At 55.1% G+C, this 20,619-nt stretch overlaps 1 protein-coding gene and 1 long non-coding RNA gene across 20 annotated transcripts; both read left to right on the top strand.

The window, feature by feature from the left end:
- Positions 1 to 399: 399 nt before the first annotated feature.
- On the top strand, positions 400 to 8,466 carry KIF12 (kinesin family member 12). 19 transcript variants are annotated; one of them, XM_084993513.1, is made up of 20 exons: positions 400 to 566; positions 758 to 786; positions 858 to 923; positions 1,022 to 1,100; positions 1,231 to 1,358; positions 1,462 to 1,537; positions 2,174 to 2,308; positions 2,473 to 2,608; positions 3,433 to 3,524; positions 3,716 to 3,863; positions 4,527 to 4,645; positions 4,728 to 4,832; positions 5,405 to 5,507; positions 5,590 to 5,680; positions 5,865 to 5,951; positions 6,327 to 6,417; positions 6,489 to 6,593; positions 7,429 to 7,529; positions 7,624 to 7,742; positions 8,069 to 8,466. In XM_084993513.1, the coding sequence occupies exons 2-20, from the start codon at positions 761 to 763 to the stop codon at positions 8,206 to 8,208; spliced, it is 1,947 nt and encodes a 648-aa protein (XP_084849639.1). In that variant the 5' UTR covers positions 400 to 566; positions 758 to 760; the 3' UTR covers positions 8,209 to 8,466. The 19 variants fall into 19 exon arrangements, 14 of the variants coding, with proteins under 14 accessions (XP_084849639.1, XP_084849621.1, XP_084849612.1 ...); XM_084993495.1 differs by having other exon boundaries at positions 3,713 to 3,863; XM_084993486.1 differs by having other exon boundaries at positions 3,692 to 3,863.
- An 8,757-nt stretch (positions 8,467 to 17,223) lies between these two features.
- On the top strand, positions 17,224 to 20,138 carry LOC146407160 (uncharacterized). The gene is made up of 3 exons (XR_014825872.1): positions 17,224 to 17,287; positions 19,049 to 19,106; positions 19,194 to 20,138. It is a non-coding gene; the product is annotated as an uncharacterized LOC146407160 (long non-coding RNA).
- The last annotated feature ends 481 nt before the right edge of the window (positions 20,139 to 20,619 follow it).

Below are 20,619 nucleotides of genomic sequence, written 5' to 3'. Positions count from 1 at the left end.
CCTCCCTGGGGCCCTGCATGGGGACTGGCATTGAACCGGTGACTGCCCTGCCCCAGCAAATGCACAGACATCACTGCTGCTCTCATCAGCCAGAGCAGGGGAGGGTTAAACAACCACCCTGGCCTTGGTTCAGCTGCGGCATTGGTGAGGCAGGTGGCCCAGGGTTTAACCAGATGCTGCAGAGCCTGTTGTCAGCTCAGCTCATGAATTCAACCCAGCCACATCTTCCTGGAGCTGAGACCTGGGCCCCTCCCACCGTCCTAGACCCCTGTGCCCTTCCTGGGCTCTGAGTTGGAAGAAGCTGGAACAGCTGGGGAGGATTAGGTTGGGGAGGAAGATTGCAAAACTGGAGGAGGAGCATGTGGTCAGAGTGGGAAGAGCCTGGTCCATGTTCTGCCCAGACTTGCCCTGTGGCCTTGGCTGAGTCCTTCCTATCCCAGCCTCAGTATCCCCATCTGTGCAGAGGCTAGTCTAGGTGGTCCCTCCGGAAGGGACTGGCGAAGGGCAAAGTGATCCTCGGCCCCAGAACCTCCTAGCTACAGACTCTCTCCACCACAGAGGTGGAGGTGTGTAAATCTTTAACTAGCTAGCCCTGGGCAGGCTCAAGCCTTTCCGGATGGATGGCTGCCTGGGACGTGGGGGATGAGGGTGGGGGATGTAAGGTGTGTAGAGCCAGTCCCAGTGTGGTGGAGAAGGGAGGGTATTGGGGAGGGGAAGGAAGGAGACTCGGGCGGAGCTAACTCTGTGTGCGAAGCAGGACATGGAGGAACGCGGATCCCCGGACGGGTAAGTACAGATTTAGGGAGGTTCGAGGAGCCGCTGGCGCAGGGATGGTTAACTCACAGTTGCTGCCATAGAGACCCCGCGCGGAACCTGGAGCAGGGGCCAGAGGGGCCTGAAACGCCTATCCAAGTGGTGCTAAGGTGGGTACAAGTTGGCGAGGAGGGGTCGGAGCGAGGAAGGGACTGATGGAGACTTCAGAGTGGACCATCCGTCCCCTCCGCGCCCCGTCGGACCACAGGGTGCGTCCCATGAGCGCGGCGGAGCTGCGTCGAGGGGAACAGAGCGCGCTGCACTGCTCAGGGACTCGGACTCTGCAGGTGAAGACCCCACCCGCTCCCCAAAAAACACCTACCCGGAAGACGTCAGGTCGCTGCCTCCCGGCAAATTTCCCCAAGGCTCCGCCCTCCCCAGAGTCCCCCGCTCCTTCTCCACCGCCCCCTTCCCCAGGTAAGTCCCCCAGGCGGGGGCCCCGACGTGGCGTTCCGCTTCGGCGCCGTGCTGGACGGGACGCGCACGCAAGAAGACGTGTTCCGGGCGAGTGGCGTGCGGCGCCTGGGCGAGCTGGCGCTGCGCGGGTGAGTGAGGCCCAGTGACGCCACGCCCCTCTCGCACGACCCCGCCCCAGGCCCCACCCCCTCGGGGCGTCGCCGGGTTAAGCCACACCCCTGCCGCCCCCAGCTTCTCCTGCACCGTCTTCACCTTCGGTCAGACCGGCTCCGGGAAGACCTACACCCTGACCGGACCTCCTCCCCAGGTGGGCCGAGCACACGCGGAGTCTCTGCAGTCCAGGGGTCGGTGGGCTGGAAGCCCTGGCGAGCCGCGGGCAGCGCAGACTCCCGGAGGAAAGGGGCTTCGACCATGCAGCCCAGCCCCGTTTATTTGCAGACAAAGAAACCAGGGGTTAGAGAGCTGAAGGGACTTGGTCAATATAGAACACCTGGGTTCAAATCGTGTCCCCTTTGCTTACTAGCTCTCAGTTTCTTCATCTGTAAAATGGAATTGATAGTACTGACTGAGAATTAATGAGATGTGTGGGAACTTGGCACAGTGTTTACAAAGGGTAATTATTCCTATTATTATTTTGTCTTTTTAGGGCCGCACCGGTGGCATATGGAGGTTCCCAGGCCAAGGGTCGACTAGGAGCTGTAGCCACCGGCCTACACCACAGCCACAGCAATGCCAGATCCTAGCCACGTCTGAGACCTACTCCACCGCTCACGGCAAGGCTGGATCCTTAACCCACTGAGTGAGGCCAGGGCTCAAACCTGTGTCCTCATGGATGGTAGTCAGATTCATTACCGCTGAGCCACAATGGGAACGCCACAAAGGGTAATTATAATTGGTGGTGGTGATGGTAACCCAGCCCCAGGTCAGCTATTTCTGCCCTCAGGGGGAGGGGGTGCCGGTCCCCCCCAGCCTGGCTGGCATCATGCAGAGGACCTTCGCCTGGCTGTTAGACCGTGTGCAGCACCTGGGTGCCCCTGTCACTCTCCATGCCTCCTACCTGGAGATCTACAATGAGCAGGTGGGGGACTGAGATGAGCAGAAAGACAGCCTATAAGGAAAAGGAGGCATTTCTTTCCAAGGAGCCTGGGTCAAGGGGTAGAATAAGTGGGGGACTATGGACCATGAGGTCTGGGGGTGGGACTCAGAGAGGCCACCCCCTCACCCTCCATCCTCATCCCTCAGGTTCGAGACTTGCTGAGCCTGGGGTCTTCCCGGCCCCTCCCTGTTCGCTGGAACAAGACCCGGGGCTTCTATGTGGAGCAGCTGCGGGTAGTGGAGTTTGGGAATCTGGAGGCCCTGATGGAGCTTCTGCAAATGGGTGCGTGCTACTTCCAGAGAGTCTGGGATTACAAGGGACGCCCATTTTTTCCCCACCTGTTCACTGAGTGCCCTCGGAGCCCCAGGCTGGAGCTGTGGATTCAGAGATGACCCTTGTGGGAGTTTGGGCCAGCAAACCAACAATTCAGACACAGCCCAAGGATGTTTCCCATCCCTACCCCTCAGGCCTGCTGATTTTGCCTTCCAGATTCTTCCCACGGCTTCTCTCCAGCCTTGGGCTTCTGCCTGTCAGGCTTCAGTGTTACCCCCAGGAGGGGTCTCCCCACTTCAAGGCCTCTCCCTTTCAGTCCACGAGACTCTGTGTAGCAAACCACATCCCTCTTACCTGCCAGACCTTCCCCTGAGCGTAAAGATCTTACCTCTTAGTCTAGCCTTAAGGCCCTTCCTTTCCAGCCTCATTCATCCATTCATCAAATATTTATTGAGCACCCACCCTGTGGCCAGCCCCAGAGACCCTGGGACTCCGGGTTCCAGCCAAGCCTTGTGCTGTGCCACCCAGATGATCTCTCTGCTTGAGTTTCTCTCTGTCTACACAGCAGTAGAAGAGGTTTGGTACAACGTGTAGGAGCAGTAGGAGCAGTGTAGAGATAATATGAATCGGACTGACATTCTTCCACTCAGGTCTCTCCAGCCCCCTTTCACCTGTCTGTGCCAGAGCCCAACCCAGCACCCATCAGTCCACGCTCCCACCTTTGTGCCTCCGCATGCGCTGGCCCCTCTACCAGGATGCCTTTGCCCCTTTTTCTTCATTGGTGACCATCTGCTCTTCCCACCACCTCCAGCCCCACGTGTTTTCCCCTCCAGGTCTTAGCCGTCGAAGGAGCTCCGCTCACACCCTGAACCAGGCCTCCAGCCGAAGCCATGCCCTGCTCACCCTCTACATCAGCCACCAAACTGTGAGTGCCCCAGCTTGGGGATGGAGCTGACCCCGGGCCACCCAGCAGACCCAGCAAGGGTCTGCCTCTGGATCTTTAAACCGACTTGGGTGTGCACAACAGGTACTGGTGGAAACCCTTGGCCTTGTGACTTTGATGGGGACAAGCCCCTCCCACATCCCCATCAGGCCCTGATCCCCCAACCCCAGCAGATGCCTCCTGTGGATCCCGGGGAACCGCCTGCTGGTGGGAAGCTGTGCTTCGTAGACCTGGCCGGCAGTGAGAAGGTGGCAGCCACAGGATCCCGTGGGGAGCTGATGCTTGAGGCCAACAGCATCAACCGCAGCCTGCTGGCCCTGGGTGAGGTCTGGGGCCGCTGGACTGACATCTCGAGCCCCTCCTCTGTGCCTGACTGTAGTTGTCCACAGTGGGGGAAACCAGAAGGGGCGTAATGCGTGGAGAAGAGGTCCAGAGCTGGGATCCCGAAGCCACCAGCCTTCTTCTGGCTGCAGCTTGCTGTTGTCCCATGCTTTGAACTTTGTTTACAAATCTATAAACCCCGAGGATACAGTTAGGTTCTGACTGGGGAGGTAGAAAGGCCCAAGTGCAGAGGATGAGCCCGCAGACATGCAAGCTGTCCCTTGTCCCATTTAGAAAGACTGAGGCCCAGTGAGGCGAAGGGCACTGTCTTCCCACCTCCAGACCCTGCAGGTCGCTGGGCCCTGAGGTCCCTAAGAGCCGCACCTTGGCCTTCCTCTGTGCCTGCTTAGGGAGTGCCTCTTCATTCAGTTCAACCCTCAGACATTTCTCGAACCTCCACCAAGGTCGAGGCCCTGGGGATCAGGGATGGACATGGCCATCTGTGCCCTCCAGGAGCCCCAGTCTGGTGGCAGAAGCCGATCGTGTGGAAAGAGGCATTTTAGAGACACATAGGCCGGGCAGAGATCCTGGCTCTGCAGCATACCAGCTGGGTGACCTTGAACGTGGAGGATAACCTTGCAGGGCCTTGCTTTCCCCACCCAGGTCACTGCATCTCCCTGTTGCTGGATCCACAGCGGAAGCAGAGCCACATCCCCTTCCGAGACAGCAAGCTCACCAAGCTGCTGGCGGACTCGCTGGGGGGCCGCGGGGTCACCCTGATGGTACCCGAGGGGGGCTGGCAGGGAGGCCTGGGTCCCGAGAGAGGGCTCCCAGAGAGGAGCACTCAGGGGCAGTCCTCCCCAGGTGGCCTGCGTGTCCCCCTCGGCCCAGTGCCTTCCTGAGACTCTCAGCACCCTGCGATATGCAAGCCGAGCTCAGCGGGTCACCACTCGGCCGCAGGCCCCCAAGGTGAGTGAAGCGAGATGCAGGCAGAGCGCCGGGCAGGGGAGATGGTGGGGAATCAGGCAGTAGTTGGAGCCTGAGTTAAGTCTAGGACCGAGTCAGAGTTGAGATTAGAGTTGGAGTCTTGATGATGGGGTTATGGTTGGGTGGGAGTGGGGTTGGGCCAGGTCCAGGTTAGGGCAGATCTAGGGTTGGAGTCTGACTGAGGATCTGATTCAGGGTCTGGCCAGCGTCCCAGTTGGTATTGTGATTAAGTCTGGGTTGGAGTCTGATGTGGGGACTTGTTTGGGGTCAGAATCTGGGCCAAGGTTTGAACAGAACTGAGTTTGGGATTGGACAGCGAGCAAGGACCAGCTTAGAGCTGTCCCTTCTGGCATGTGGCTGAGGCCACGAGGCACTTTGATGGCCTTAGAACAAGGTGCCCCCTCCAGGTGGGTATAGCCTTGGGCCAGGATTCAGGGCTGGCTGGTGGCACATGGGCTGGATTCGAGGCTCCACTCACTCCCCACCCCGGAGCCCTTGTGCAGTGCGAAACGTGTACAACCATAAACAGCAGCTCTAGGCCTCTTTCTCTGCAGTCCCCCCTGGCAAAGCCGCCCCTGTGTTTGGAGACCGAGCTATTACAGCTCCGAGAGGAGAACTGTCGCCTGCGGTCCCAACTGGGCCAGATGGACCCCAAGGGTATGAGCTCCCCGGAAGTGGCGGTGAGATGAGAATAAGGTCTGGGACTGCTGGGGCCCCACCACCTCCCTCTTCCTTGTAGCCTCTAGCCTTGCTGGGGCCCGGGTCGCCTGGGCTCAGCGGAACCTCTACGGGATGCTACAGGAGTTCATGCTGGAGAATGAGAGGCTCAGGTAGGGCCCTGCCCCCAGCCAAGGGACTCTGTGGCCCGCCCCTCACTGCAGGGCTTCCTCTGTCAAGCCTGCTCTGCTTCTGTCCCCACCTGCCTCCTGGGGCTCCTGCTCTGCTGCAGTAAAGACGAGCTGACTGATACCCCCACCAGCCCTGCCTCCAGTCACTGTCCTGGGTTCTTCTCAGGAAAGAAAAGAGGCAGCTGCAGAGCAGCCGGGATCTGGCCCGGGATGAGCAGCGCGTCCTGGCACAGCAGGTCCATGAGCTCGAGAGGTGAGCACTACAGCAGCCTGGCCTCTAGACAGAGGGCCGGTGGGAAAGGGGCGGCTCAGTGAAATGGCTAGGTCTGACTTCTGGATCCAGACCCCTTGGGTTCAGTTCCAGCTCTGTCCCCAGCTGTGTGACCGTGGGTGCTTCATTGAACCTCTCACTGCCTGGGTTTCCTCTTCTATAAAATGGGGATGATAGAGCACCTGCCTTTCAGGGTTATTTTAAAGATCAGATCACATGAGTTCAGATGTAAAGCACTGAGAACCATGCCTGGTACATAGTAAGTGCCTGGCACTAGTGTTTGTTAAAAGCAGGGACTTGGGGGCCAGCTGGGTGGTGGCGTTGAGGGCTGCAGGCAGACCCCACTGTTCCTTCCAGACGCCTCCTCTCTGCCTGCTACCTTCACCAGCCAGGCTCTGGCCCAGCCCCACCGTGTCCCTGTGTGATGATGCCACCTCCCCCCTGCCACGTGAGTCTGCGGCCAGCATGGGGAGGGGAGGAGCAGGGATGTCCCGGAGCCGCTGACGTGACCTCTTGCAGGCCCTGCCACCCCTCTGCTCCTGTTCCTGCTGCCACCTCTGCCCCCTGTGCCGAGCACCACTGGCCCACTGGGCCTGCCCACAGAGGGAGCTCCACATGCCCCAGGTAGGCAGGCTGAGGCTGGGGAGGGAAGACTGGAGACGAGGACCTGGATCTGGGGGTCTGCAGTCTGGAAGGACTGCAGGACCTGGCTCTGGCTCACAACAAGGAGTGGCGGCTTTGAGTTCCTTCTGCCCAGGGTTCGAAATAGCTGTTTACCTCACATCCTACCTTCCTTCAGGAATTCACTCTGCCGTTTGCTTGTCTATTCATTCACTTACACGTCATTTATTTATGTATTTATTTGCTTTTTTATGGCCGCACCTGCAACATATGGAGGTTTCCAGGCTAGGGGTCAAATCGGAGCTGTAGCTGCCAGCCTACACCACAGCCACAGCAACGCAGGATCCAAGCTGCGTCTGCGACCTACACCATAGCTCACTGCAACGCCGGGTCCTCAACCCACTGAACAAGGGCAGGGATCGAACCCACAACCTCATGGTTCCTAGTCGGATTCATTTCCACTGTGCTACAGCGGGAACTCTACGTCACTCATTACGCATTTGCTTAATCACATGTTCGCTTACTCATTCAGTAACTCTCCTTTAAGCTCCTTGCTTTGTGCCAGCAGCCCCTGTTCTGGGCGCTGAGGATTCATAGACCAGATGTGGCCCCTGCCCCCGTAGAGTTCCTTGTCTCCAGAGAGGACATCATAAGTGCCACCCGCTGCCCATGGAAAAAGTGACCATGACCCTGCTCCTTTATGCTCACTTGACATTCTTAGTGCCCCATGGGGCAGGTGTGGCAGGGATGGTGGTGTCGAGGCTGGCACCATGGAAATGGGGTGTCACAGAGAGGCAGGGCTGAGGTCACCCAGAATGGGCTCGTGTCTTTCCTGCAGATGTTTGTCTCTAAGGCCCCAGGTGATGTGCCCCTGTCTGCTCGGCCCCCACCCTGGGCGCCCCCATGCAGCCCTGGCTCTGCCAAGTGCTCAAGAGAGAGGTGGGCCCGGCCCTGGGATCCTGGGGATGGGGTGGTGGAGGAGGCCCGGGAACTTGAAGGCTCACCTCCCACCCTCCAACTCACCCGGGCCCAGGAGTCACAGCGACTGGACTCAGACCCGAGTCCTGGCAGAGATGCTGACCAAGGAGGAAGTGATACCCTCTGCACCCCCACTGCCCGCGGGGCCCCTGAACACATCACCAGTGCCAAGAGGTGAAGTGGGGAGTGAGGGAAGGACCCCTAGTGTTTTCTGTGATCTTGGGCTAACTCCACCTTCTCCAAACCTTAGTCTTCCCATCTCTGAGATGGGGGCATATTAAGAGGTGAGAGTTCTGAGATCTCTCTATTTCCCAAACTTGAAATTCTCTTGCTGGGGTCCCCTGCACTCCCAGATGTATGCTGGAGCCTGTGGTGTGCATGGCAGGGGGAGGGGCATGGGTAGCACCTGAGGCTTCCCCAGAGGATGCTGGGACCCCAGTGGGCCTGGGTGGGGAGGGACCCAAGGGAGCGCCGGCCTCAAGTCTCACCATGCCCCTTAGGTGGGGCTGCAGTTCCAAACCTGGCCCGGAGGCTGGAGGCCCTCAGAGACCAGATCGGCAGCTCCCTGCGACGTGGCCGGAGCCAGCCACCCCCCAATGAGGGCATGCGGAGCCCTAGCCGAGTCCTCCCTCCCTGCTGAGGGCAAAGTGGGAACCCAGGAGACCACCGTGCGACCTTGGACTGGGCTCTGTGCTCCTGGGCTGCAGTCTCCCCGTCTGTTGCATGGGGTAGTGGCCGCTGCTCCAGTCTGCAGCTGGGCTAGGGGAGAGGGCCGGTGGGGCAGTTTGGGGAAGCCAAGGGAGGGTGCCACCCCGAGCTAGATGAAGTGAGACTGGATTCCGGAGAAACCAGGCAGCAGGCGATGACATTTATGAATAAAGAGAGGCATCAGCTTCAAGTCTGGTTGGTCCTGTCCTCCGACTGGTCAGTCACTTGCACTTGGGGGAACCCCGGATTGGCCTGAGGAAGAGGAGGCAGGGATTCTTGGCAGAGATGTGTGCGCCTTTTCCCTTCTGATTAGGAATATTCTGGGTTCCCACTGTCTTTCAGGTATTGTACAGGTTTTAATTGAGCAGCTACTATATGCCATGGGGCAGGTATGGGGAAACTGAATGGCGAGCATCTCCATGAGGGAGGCCTGGGGGAAACAGACTTGGCCTTACACTGGGGCAGGTGGTGGACCGAGGGGCTCGCACTCTCTATGCCAGCTGCATGTGCCCTGGTGCTGGAGGGATCACAAAGCCTGGGTTCTGATGCCACAGGCTTGCTCTGAGTCCCTGGGCAAACCGCACCCTCTCCCTGGACCACTTTCTGATTTCCAATCAGTTAGATGGAGGACATGGCTCCCTGGCCAGTTGCTCTCTCGTGAAGGTCAAGGAGCTCAGAAGTATCTTGAGGCCCAGCACAGCGCCCAGGAGGACACAGGGGGTCTACAGTTAGGGGTAAATCCAAACATCACATGAGAACTTGGAGTTCAAGTGGGAGGACCTCAATACAGAAAGAGCCACAGGGCTGCTCTAACTCTCCTATTTTCTCACTAGGGAAACTGAGACCCACATGGCTCATTCCTTTGTTTGTTCATACATTCATTCACTTGTTCAGTCAACAAACACCACTAGCATCAACTATAAATCGGAGTAGCAAAGAAGACCAACAAGGGACAAGCTGGCTTTGCCCAGGGAGCTCGTGGCCTGGTGGGGGACAGACAGACATGTACGATCTCACACATGGCTTGGATGCGGGAGGCCCGGGGCGCCAGAGTGACGGTCACCCGGTCAGAATTGCTGGGGGAGTCAGGGAAGGTTTCCCAAAGAGGCCACGATTAAGGCTCAGAGGGTGAAAGGCCAATGGCCAAGGGCAGGTGGAGGGGCTGCAGAGGCAAAGGCTCAGGGGCCCCTGGGTTCCAGAGGTTGCTGGGGCCAGGAAGTGCATGGCCTTGTCAGCCACGGGGGGAGTTGGGTTTGTCCCGAAGGCAAAGGGGAGTCACTAGCCTAGATTTACACCGAGGTCATGCTGGCCACTGTGGCAGGTGGACTGAGCAGTGAGGGTGAGCTGGAGGTGGGGGACCAGTGTAGGGAGAGAGACGATGCCTCGACCGGTGGTACCTGAGCTGGGCATCCCTTAAAACCTGGGCTTGGGCCAGACCCCAGGCAGGCCAGCCTCAGCCACGGGCTTGGGGAGCACTGGGGGAGGGCCAGGCCGAGGCTGGAGGGCAAGTCAGTGAGCTCTGGGGAGTGTCAGGGAGCCTGGGGACACCTTGGGGCAGGATCACAGGTATCATCTGGAGCAATTTTCAGACCTGCTCACAGACCTGGCCTGAGAAAATGAAGTCCAGCTGCCCCCAGGCCGCTCCCCCAGTGCAAGACCAAGCAAGGAAAAACCCAGCCCTCTGGTACCCACCATGGTGGAAAGCAGCCCTGGGAATGGTCCCTAATTAGGCCCTCTTTTCTCCAGGGAGGTAAAGACCTGCAGACAAATGCAGGGTGCCTTCAGGCTACACTCGATTGTGCGCTGTGACTTGGGGCAGGTGAGTGGGCCTCTCTGAGCCTCTCTAAGCCTCTCCCATGGCTGGGACTCCTGAGTCTCTGCAGAGCTTGTCCCTGAAGCTGGGGCAGGCAGAGTCAGCCCATGCTGGAGCCCCCAGTGGCCAGGTATTGACAGGCAAGACCTGGGCCTGAGAATTGAGGTGTCTGTGGAAGGCTAGACCGCCGAGGCAGAACCGGGGGATGTGGGATGAGGGCCAGACACCGGTGGATGGGATTCAGTCCATAGACTGGACAACGAAAGCTCCAGTCTCAGCATCATCACCTACCCTGCGTGATCCTGGGCAGGTAACTTCACTGCTTTGAGCCCAAGTCGCCTCATCTGCAGAAGAGGCACAAGGATAATAGCCCCTCAGAGGACACCCATGGGGATTAAAGACATATGGAAAGACTGCAGCACGAGGCTTCGCCTGTTGCAGACCATTTAGGCAAAGGCAGCTTTTAGTCAACGTGACAATTGATGGAGTTGACAATCTGGGTTCCAGAAGAATTTATTGGGAACCTACTTTGGGCCAGCACCGAACAAAGCACAAGAAGCCTTACCTCCAAAACAGACAAGAAGCAAGAAAATGGGCCACATCCACAGGAAGTCAGATGGTGATGAAGGCTGTGGAGCAAAATAGAGCAGGGAGGTCTGACTGTCAGGATGGGTGCAATTCTAAATAAGGGGTTAGAAAAAGTCCCCGCAGGTGCCCTTTGTGCAGACCTAGGGGGTAGAAGGAGGGTGAGCCTCGTTAATGCCCAAAAGCCACTTTTTCCTACTCTCAGGGAAATTTTTTTTTTTTTTTTGTCTTTTGTCTTTTTAGGGCCACACCCATGGCATATGGAGGTTTCCAGGCTAGGGGTCCAATCAGAGCTACAGCTGCTGGCCTATACCACAGCCACAGCAACGTGGGATCCAAGTTGCATCTGCAACCTATACCACAGCTCACAGCAACACCAGAGCCTTAACCCACTGAGTGAGGCCAGGGATCGAACCAGCAACCTCATGGTTCCTAGACGGATTTGTTTCTTCTGTGCCACGATGGGAACTCCGGCTCTCAGGAATTTTGATGCCACATCAGCTTGTGTGGCTCTGCAGGTTTGATCCTGGACTTCTCCTCTCCCTGGAGCCCTTATCTCCCTTCCTCTCCTGGGGCCCTGCTTGCTGGGAGGTCTCCAGCCTCAGGCAGAGGAGGCCCCTGGCACCAAGCGCCAAAAGTTTCCTTGACCACCTTGGGAAGAATGGACAGGGACCACCCAGGGGGACCCTGGCTGTTGGCGGTTCATTCGTGTTTGGACGATTCCTTCTCCAGCTGGAGCCAGCCAGGAGTTTCCAGTTTCCTAGTTCCAGCTCAGCAAAAGCCCTACTTCCTTTCTCAGAAAGAGAGGGAGAAGAAACACAGGACTCAAGGCAACTAAGTCTCCACTCCCTCCATCTCATAAACCACGTATCCATCTCCCAATCAGCATCCTTACTCTAGAACGACTGCTTGTCCAAAGCCCTTAAACCCTGGAGGAATTCCATAGGACTTCAGTGATGTATCAAGACTCTTCCAAATCCAGTTTATTTTACCGAGCGCTGTGGATTCCACGGGACACTGCTGGCTGGCATTCCCCAGAACCCTGGAACTGGCATAAGCTCTCTGGCCCCATGAAACAGGGTAGCGTTTCTCCAAACAGTCAACATTTAGAAGAAGGTCTCTGGTACATTCGAATTGGGGGCAGCTCTTGGAAATCCTGAAGCTCTGTAGGAATTTCCCAGAATTCCACATTCCTAAAAGAACTCTCTGAAATTGTAAAACATTGCGTAGAAATTGAGTAGGATTCTCTGGAATCTTCGGGTGGGGATGGGGAGGTTTGCCAGTACTCACGAGTCTCTAAAATGCTGGTAAATCTCGGGATCGACCTTGCTGTCTGGAACCGTGGCTGAGTTCTCCCGGTCCCTGGGGACTCCAGCTCCTCACCAGTGCAGAATGGGGAGCATGGCTTGAAAGCATGACCGGAGGACAACAGAAACTTCAGGAAAAGCATTCCTGTGGACGCTCGTGTTTAAAAGGCTATAAGGTCTCATCTCAGTGACCAACCCCAAGATAGCCCCCAAGAGGCAGAGAGAACACGAGAGTTTGGGAAGACACTACTGTCCAGAGAATCTCACCCCTCTCTCTCTCTCTGCATCAGCCTTCTCTGCCTCCCACATGTACTCTGCTTTCTCTCACTCGGGGTCTTTCTTGCCTTTGTCTAATGATACATCTACCCCAATTCATATTCATTCAGTTTTGTACACAACAGGTTAATTTCAGTCCCTTTGAGGGATATTTTGTGCCCTCTTAGATTATTTTTTTCCTTCTCCTTATTGAGCTTACAAAGACTTGTCTTCCTTTATATTAAGCAAACATACATGGTGGAGCAGGGTTGTGCAGGTGGCAGGGGTTTTGCTATGAGACAAGGAGCAGCAACTCCTGGGAGTTGTAAAGAAGTTGGTGCTGTGGTAGGAGAACAGTTCTGGGGTCAGGAGACCTAGGTTCTAAGCCTCTTGCTGACCAGCCAAGAAAGATCTCTAAAGGCTGACCATAGGTGTCTTGCTCTAGAAACTTCCTTCAGCCCATGGCTCTGATCACACTGTCTCTCATTTATCAGACATTGACTAAGTCCTTGAAGACCAGGCATGAGGAACAGAGGCATGACCTTGAGCCACTGCTCTGTTCTCAAAGAGCTTCCAGCCAGGTGGGAGAAAAGAACAACCAAAGTGACGATGCTTGGGAGTTCCTGTCGTGGCTCAGTGGTTAATGAATCCGACTAGGAACCATGAGTGCTCAGGTTCGATCCCTGGCCTTTCTCAGTGGGTTAAGGATCCAGCGTTGCCATGAGCTATGGTGTAGGTTGCAGATGTGGCTCGGATCCCACGTTGCTGTGACTCTGGTGTAGGCTGGCGTCTACAGCTCTGATTAGACCCCTAGCCTGGGAACCTCCATATGCTGTGGGAAGTGACCCTAGAAAAGGCAAAAAAAAAAAAAAGTGACCATGCTATGCAATGGAATAAATAATACCAATTACCAATTGTATCCGGTGCCAAGCATCGTTGCTAGCACTGGCCATGTATTAATGCATTCATTGCTTTGTACAGCTCTCTTGGGTAATAAGAGTGAGGAAACCAAGGCTTTTTCCCCAAGGAATTTTCCCAAGGTCCCACAGCTCACAGGTGGCAGAAGTGGGATTTGTACCAGGGTGGTCAGGCTCTTGAATAGGTGATCTCGACAGCCATGCCCGGTGCCACTGAGTGGGGCCACAGAGGAAGGAAAAATAGAGGAGCAGTTTCTATCTGAACAGGAACTAGTGAGCAGAGGAGAGCAGCCTCCTTGAAGAAGTTGGGCTCCATCAAACCCAGTACCAACCCAGCAAAGTCAGGCCACAGAGAGGTCTTTGGTGAGGTAGAGGAAGGGACGTCCCAAGCTCTTTTCCCCCATGGAGGAGATGTCATCACCCCCAGAGGTAAGGACAACCTAACGAAGGAAGGTTCTGTGCAGCCTTTCCAGAACCTAGAGAATTAGAAATGGATCCTTGAAGTCCAACCTTTGTGGGCTGAGCAGGGCGATCTGGGTGGCCTCCAGGCTACAGAACGTTGGCAAAGCTACTCTCAGCCTCTCTGCTCAACATATGGCTGTGGGAGCCTGGGCAAGGTAGTTAACCCCTCTGAATCTCAGTCCTCCTCTGCAAAGCAGGGATACGGTTGGTTTATGCAGAGAGAAGTTAATGGGCACAGAGGGGATGATGCGAGGATTAAGAAAGTGAATCCATGTAAACCGTTTAGGACACAGAGCCTGGCCTGTGGTCAGTGTTAAATAAATGCTAATTGTTAATACTATTTTTATTACTCATGGATGCTTTCAGCGCAAACATTCTACCAGTCCTCGTCTCCGGGAGAGGGATTACATTGACATCTGGACTCGGGTTATGCAGACTCATGAACTTGACGTCCAGCTCTGCCAGCTTCTTCCTGCAAGGTGAGCCTTCTCATACGGATTCTTGCAGGGAGAGGGTGTCCCTTCAGGACTCTGTCACCCAATGCAAAATCCAGAGAAGGGTTCCCACTGCCCGTCCAGGGAAGCTGATTGCAAGAGATGCATCTCTCTTCATTGAAGAAAGGCCAGTGGGACTTTCCAGGGAGTCTGGCTTGCCTCGTAATTTCAGGAAAGAGCTATTTTAGTCCCTCCACAGATATTGGGTGACGTCAACTCACTCAGCCAGGAGTCAGGCAGGCCTCTGGAGGTCCGGTTTAATGCAGGCCAGATAAGACCAGCCTGCAAAGAGCAGGGGAGCTCCTGTGTCATCTTCCCGTGTGCAGACAGGCCTTTGAAAGTTTATTCCTTTGGGATTTCCCTTCTTCCGGGGTACAAAAGGAGACTGTCCCTGGGGCAGCTGGATTTCAGGGACACTCAGCTCCAAAGTGACTCATTTTTGGAGCTGCTTCTCCAGGCTAAGCCACCCACTCCCACGACCAGGAGGCTAAATGGACAACATCTAAGGGTACCCTCCACCCAGGGCTAACATTTATTAGTTGCTAAGCTCTCTTCAAGGAGCAAGAACATGACATGTTTCTCATCATTAAATTCTTGCTCCTGGAGTTCCTGTCGTGGCTCATCACAAACAAATCTGACTAGTATCCATGGGGATGTGGGTTCAATCCCTGCCCTCTCTCAGTGGGTTATGGATCCGGTGTTGCCATGAGCTGTGGTGTAGGTTGCAGACGTGACTTGGATCCTGGGTTGCTGTGGCTGTGGTTTAGGCCGGCAGCTGCAGCTCCAGTTCGCCTTCTAGCCTGTGAACCTCCATATGCCGCAGGTGCGGCCCTAAAAAGACAAAAAAAAAAAAAAAAAAAAAAAAAAAAAAAAAAAAAAAAAAAGAAAAAAAGAAAAAACCTCACTCCTATGAGCTCTTATAAACCCCATTTAACAGAGGAAAAGATTCAGGTTGAGACAGTTGTAGTCAGTTAAGGCCAAACAGGCAGAAAGGGGTCACAGCCATAATTGGAACTTGGGACTCCCGGGTGCAAAGTTCAGCTGCTGACCATGACTCTGCTGCATCAACCTTTAGGGACCCCCAGCTGTGTTACACAGACTAATTCAAAATCGCTGATGCAAGGGAATGGGGCTCTTGGCTTTTTAAATTGTGCCACTGATTATCCCAGTCACTCATGCACCTGAGTACTCATTCATGGATTTTTTTTTTTTTTTTGCTTTTTAGGGCCACCCCTGTGGCTTATGGAGGTTCCCAGGCTAGAGGGTGAATCGGAGCTGCAGTTGCCATCCTACGCCAGAGCCACAGCAATGCCAGATCTGAGCCGCGTCTGCAATCTACACCACAGCTCATGGCAACACCGGATCCTTAACCCACTGAGCGAGGCCAGGGATCGAACCTGCGTCCTCATGGTTGCTAGTCAGATTCATTTTCCCACTGAGCCACGATGGGAACTCCCTCATTCAAGGATTTAGCCATGGTGATTTCAACCCCTGGTTTCCCCCAGGTGTCTTCTAGGTGGGTGGTCCTTGGGGATCTGACCTACATTTCTGCCTCCCAGTTCTAAGTCAGTCCATAAGCATGTGGTCACTGAGAGCCTATTAAGTGTCCAGGACAGTGCTGGGTCCCAAGGAAGAAGAGAAGGGTCAGGTCTTGGTGTGGCAGAGATTGAGCATGCTCTTGCCTGGGGAAGGGAGAACCAGGCTCAGGTAAGCGGACTCCTGCTGTGAGGGGGTCCAGTGAAGGGGGACACCCACCCCTCTGCTCCAGCGGTCTGAAAGAACATGGCCAAGGGCATGCTGTTTATCAGGGGACAAGGGTCTCAGGGACCAGCAGAGTGACAGGGTGTCAGGGAGACATATCTGGGCTGGGATGACTACTCATTGGCTGGGCAACCTTTGTCATTAGATCACGTGATCTCTCAGCCTCAGTTTCCCCATCTGCAGAACAGGGCTGTTGTCATAGCGAGATGATGGAGGCTTAACGGGAGGATTCGTAAGATGTGTTGTAGAGTGCTTAGCACAGGGCCTGGCACACAGTATGTGCTTAATCAAGGGATTACAGGTTATTGCAGCCTTGGTGGTCCATAGCAGCAATACCCTATTCTGGTTCACCAGGAGAATTTATTTGTTTTTTTATTTTTGTCTTGTTAGGCCTGCACTTATGGCATATGGAGGTTCCCAGGCTAGAGTTTGAATAGGAGCTGCAGCTGCCTGCCTACACCACAGCTCACAGAAATGCTGGATCCTTAACCCACTGAGCGAGGCCAGGGATCGAACCTGCATCCTCATGGATACTAGTTAGGTTCGTTAACCACTGAGCCACGTCAGGAATTCCCCCCAGGAGAATTTAATTCACTGAATAGGGAACTTTTCTTTTGGTCTTTTTGCCTTTTCTAGGGCCGCTCCTGCGGCATATGGAGGTTCCCAGGCTAAGGGTCTAATCAGAGCTGTTCCTGCCGGCCTATGCCAGGGCCACAGCAATGTGGGATCTGAGCTGTGTCTGCAACCTACACCACAGCTCACGGCAACGCCGGATCCTTAACCCACTGAGCGAGGCCAGGGATTGAACCAGCAACCTCATGGTTCCTAGTCGGATTCATTAACCACTGTGCCACGATGGGAACTCTGATAGGGAACTATTTTTAAAAGGGTCCCATCTGGAGTTCCCTGGTAGCACAATGGGTTAAAGATCTGGCGATCACTGCAAGTGGCTCAAGTTGCTGCTGTGGTGCAGGTTTGATCCCTGGCCCAGGCAACTTCTGCATGCCAAAAAATAATAATAAAATAGCCCCATCTAAGCATCCAGCTCTGAGGCTGGAGTGAGGCGAAGCAAAGCAGAAGCTGAGTGTTTTACACTCACCAGGGGCATGTAAGGAGGCTTGGGGTGAGGAAGGCTGGGTTCTAGCCCTGGTTCAACCACTTCTGTAGGCCTTTGCTCTAGGTCTCTGGCTGGAGGGCTGGAACAAACCCCAGTGGGCTTTCTAGGCGTTCTCTGCTGCCCTCTAGTGGACATGGGACACTCTCATCATCTCACAGCTTAATTTCCGCCCTGTACTGAGCGTTTACCTGGTATCACAAGCTGTGCTAAGTGCCTGTGATGACGTTGGTCCCTCCAGAGTGTACACCGGTGAGCCCTGCTGCAGAAGCCCTCATTCAGTGCTTATTTCAGCCCTGTCATGTGAGTTATTATACCCCACATGAAGGTCTAGGGGAGGGGAGGTTGAGGCCAGGGAGGGAAAGGACTGCCCCACAGTCACCCAGCAAGTCCCAAGAGCTGGGACTCAAGTCCCTGGGTGGCCTGGCTCTTTGGGACAGTGGGGAGTGAGTGACAAGATCTAGACACAGCTGGGCAGTGAGAACAACCTGTCCCCCATCACTGTCATGGAGTCCTGGGTGCTGCCACCTCCAGCTTCCCCACGAAGCGGTGGACTGTGGTTCTGAGTCACGCGGGGGCGAGGCCTGCAGCTGGACACCTCCTTGTTGGTGGGGGGTGGGGGAGGTCTCCCCACCATCCCCTACCGTTGCCATTAGCAGAGGGAGGCCCTAACCTTGACCACATCCACCTCGTATCTTTAATGTCCCTACTGGTCCAGTTGCCTAATCTGAGCACCCCAGCCCCTTCCTTCCACCTAGAAGGCCTCTTAGAGAGTTGCTTTCTTGGGCCTCCCACTGGTGTTGCTTCCTCACTGATCCCTCCTGGTTATAAATCTGAAAATGCTTTTGAAAACCTGCCAGCACCCCCCCCACCCCCCAGGCAGACACGTCGGGTAACAAGCAAGTCCCCTGGCCTGGCATCACAGTCCTTCCTGCTCGGCCACCTCCCCAGCCTGGCTCTCCCTACATCCCTGTCTCCCAAGCTCCAGACCTATGGTTTTGCTTGCTTGCTTTTTTGCATTCCGAATGCATTTCTTTTCTCCATCTTCCTCCTCTGAGCCTTCACTGTTGCTGTTCCCTCTGTCTGGAACACCCTTCCCTTCTCCCCCCTCCAACCCCACCCTGTGCACTTTTGTCTGGCTAACTCCTCCTCAGGTCAGACACCCTCCCCTTGACCTCTGCTTCCCCCATCACTGCAGAGACCAGGCTGCCTTATTATCTTCTCACTCCCCTGCACCCCTGGAGGTGAGGGAGGTCTGTCTTGCTCTGTCCTGTCCCCAGCACCCAGCACAGTGTGTGTTTGGTGAATGAATGAATGGATGAAGGAATAAGTGACCAGGTAAAGCCTGGGTGGTGGAGTCAGGCCCATCTGGCTCCCAGCTCAGGGCCCGAGCTGAACTTGAGCAGGTGCCATTCCCTCTCTGAGCCCCAGAGAGTTCATCTGAATCAGGCCTCTATGCCCTGTGGCACTGGGTACCTCTGGGGCTCTGACACCTTGTACATGGACAGGCTGTTGCCCTCCCCTCGAAATGATTCTGGAACCTGGCCAGTTTCAGTGGACTCTTGTCCCCCTGGGTCCCCTACGAGGCCCCAGATCCTCTCTCCTCCCACATTGATGGCCAGAGGGAGAAGAGGGGTCAGTACCCTGCGCCCCCACTCACTCCCGCCAGTGTATCCTTGTGGCCGGAGGTTAATTTTTAAAAAGCAGCCCAAAGTCCAGGTGGGCTTGGGCTGAGTTTGTTCTGTTTGCTCTGGTTAATAATCTCAGGAGAGCAAACACCTCTGGAGGCGGGAGGAGCGATTGACATCCCAGGCCGGTCCTCCGGGCCTCCCCTCCCCCCTCCCCCAGGCGAGGCTGTGGGCTGCATAAGCAGGCCCGTCCCGAAGAGGCCGGGCTTCTTCTATACCCTCATGGGCTTCAGGCTTCCCGTGGGGCCACTGAAGTTGCGACCCTAGTAATGCAGACCCTGTGCGGGTCAGATGAGCCACCGTGGTACCCAGCAGGCAGCTGTCATAGGACGGCTCTGTTCCTATTACTGATTCATCATTATTTTTTCATTCTTAGACCCGGCCTGGTTTCTCCAAAGACAGACTCCCTGAGACCACCACACAGAGGAGAGGCAGTGAGCTGTTTAAGAAGCACTTTCACACACATCACCTCACTTGACCTCTTGGCAGGCAGATCAAAGACTGTTATCTTCCATTTATAGGTGAGGAAAGTGGGCTTCGGAGAGGGAAGGCCATCCCCACAGTCATGCAGAATGAGTCAAGGCTTCTGGCTCCCAGCTCTTTGCACCCTTCTTAATTCAGACTGCCTCCTTACTGCCACTCCAAGCAAGCCATAAACGATCGAGAAACTTTGTGAACAAAAGGAAAGATAACTGTCTCAGAAATCTAAGCGGAGGAGTTCCCGTTATGGCGCAGCAGAAACGGATCCGACTAGTATCCATAAGGATGAGGGTTTGATCCCTGGCCTCGCTCAGTGGGTTGGGGAGACGGCGTTGCTATGAGCTATGGTGCTGGTCACAGACACAGCTTGGATGGTGCATTGCTGTGGCTGTGACATAGGCCAGCAGCTACAGCTTTGATTTGACCCCTAGCCTGGGAACATCCATATGCCCTGGATGTGGCCCTAAAAAGCAAAAAAGAAAGAAAGAAAAGAAAAGAAATCTAAGCTGAAATGGTTGCTGTGATTCAACTTGTACACTGGCTTTGAGCTTCCTGGCAGTCAAAGCAAAAATGGCCAAGCTGTCAGTGATGGAGCAAAGGAAATGCATTCACTTATAACGAGCAGAGACACACTTGTTCCTGATACTGGTGGAGGAGGAATGCGTTGTGTGGCTCTTGCAGAGGGACATGACACACCAGTTGCTGGTGCCACTGACTGTGTATATGGGAACTCCCGGATTGGATCCTCATGTGAGCAGGGGTCTTGCTTTTGGAACCGCCCGTCTGAAGGGGTTCTTCCCCGCTGCAGCGGGGAGCTCCCATGTGTATGGAGAGTTCTGTGCCCAGGGCAGAGAGGAGGAGGGACGGCCGCTCTGACCACTGGAGAAGAGCTCTTTCTAGAGAGGGCCTGCGGGATTCCTGCTAAGTGTTTATCCAGGAGACAAATAGACCTGGATTTTTAAAAATTCCCATTTAAATATTCTAAGGTAAGGAAGCTATCTCATTTCCTAAGACTGCCATTAGTAAAGCCTGACCCACTGGGTGGCATGAAACAACAGAAATGTATCAGCTCACAGTTCTGGAGGTTACAAGTTCAACACCAAGTTATTAGGAGGGGCACGTTCTTCCTGAAGGTTCTAGGGAACACCCCTTCCCTGCTGTGCCTGGTTTCTCCTGGCAGCCCTTGGCATTCCCTGCCATGCACCTGCTTCATTCCAACCTCTGCCTCCGCCTTCATGTAGCCGTCTTCCTGTGGGTCTCTGTGTGTCTGTGTCTAAATCTCCCATCCCCTTCTCTTATGAGAACATCTGTCCTTGGATTTAGGGCCCACCCTAAGTATGATCTCACCTGGACTAATTACATATGCAAATAAAGTCCTATCTGAGGTCCTGGGTGCACCTGAATTTGGGGGAGATGCTATCCCACCTGCTATGAACACGTTCAGTTCTTTTTTTTTTTCTTTTTTCT

Source organism: Sus scrofa, chromosome 1 (genome assembly GCF_054392235.1).
Source record: "Sus scrofa isolate SSC_HxYL_T2T_F1_AM1 chromosome 1, Sscrofa_HxYL_maternal_Yorkshire_Landrace_v2.0, whole genome shotgun sequence".
Classification (NCBI taxonomy): domain Eukaryota; kingdom Metazoa; phylum Chordata; class Mammalia; order Artiodactyla; family Suidae; genus Sus; species Sus scrofa.
The sequence above is the reverse complement of the archived record's forward strand: the minus strand, read 5'-3'. Positions and strand labels throughout refer to the sequence as shown.

Excerpts from the sequence above, each read along its gene's own strand:
- KIF12 (XM_084993486.1), top strand. The coding sequence starts at position 761 with ATGGAGGAACGCGGATCCCCGGACGG. Across the intron at positions 1,538-2,173 it reads TGACCGGACCTCCTCCCCAG|GGGGAGGGGGTGCCGGTCCC; the intron begins GTGGGCCGAGCA and ends TTCTGCCCTCAG. Across the intron at positions 4,646-4,727 it reads GCCGCGGGGTCACCCTGATG|GTGGCCTGCGTGTCCCCCTC; the intron begins GTACCCGAGGGG and ends AGTCCTCCCCAG.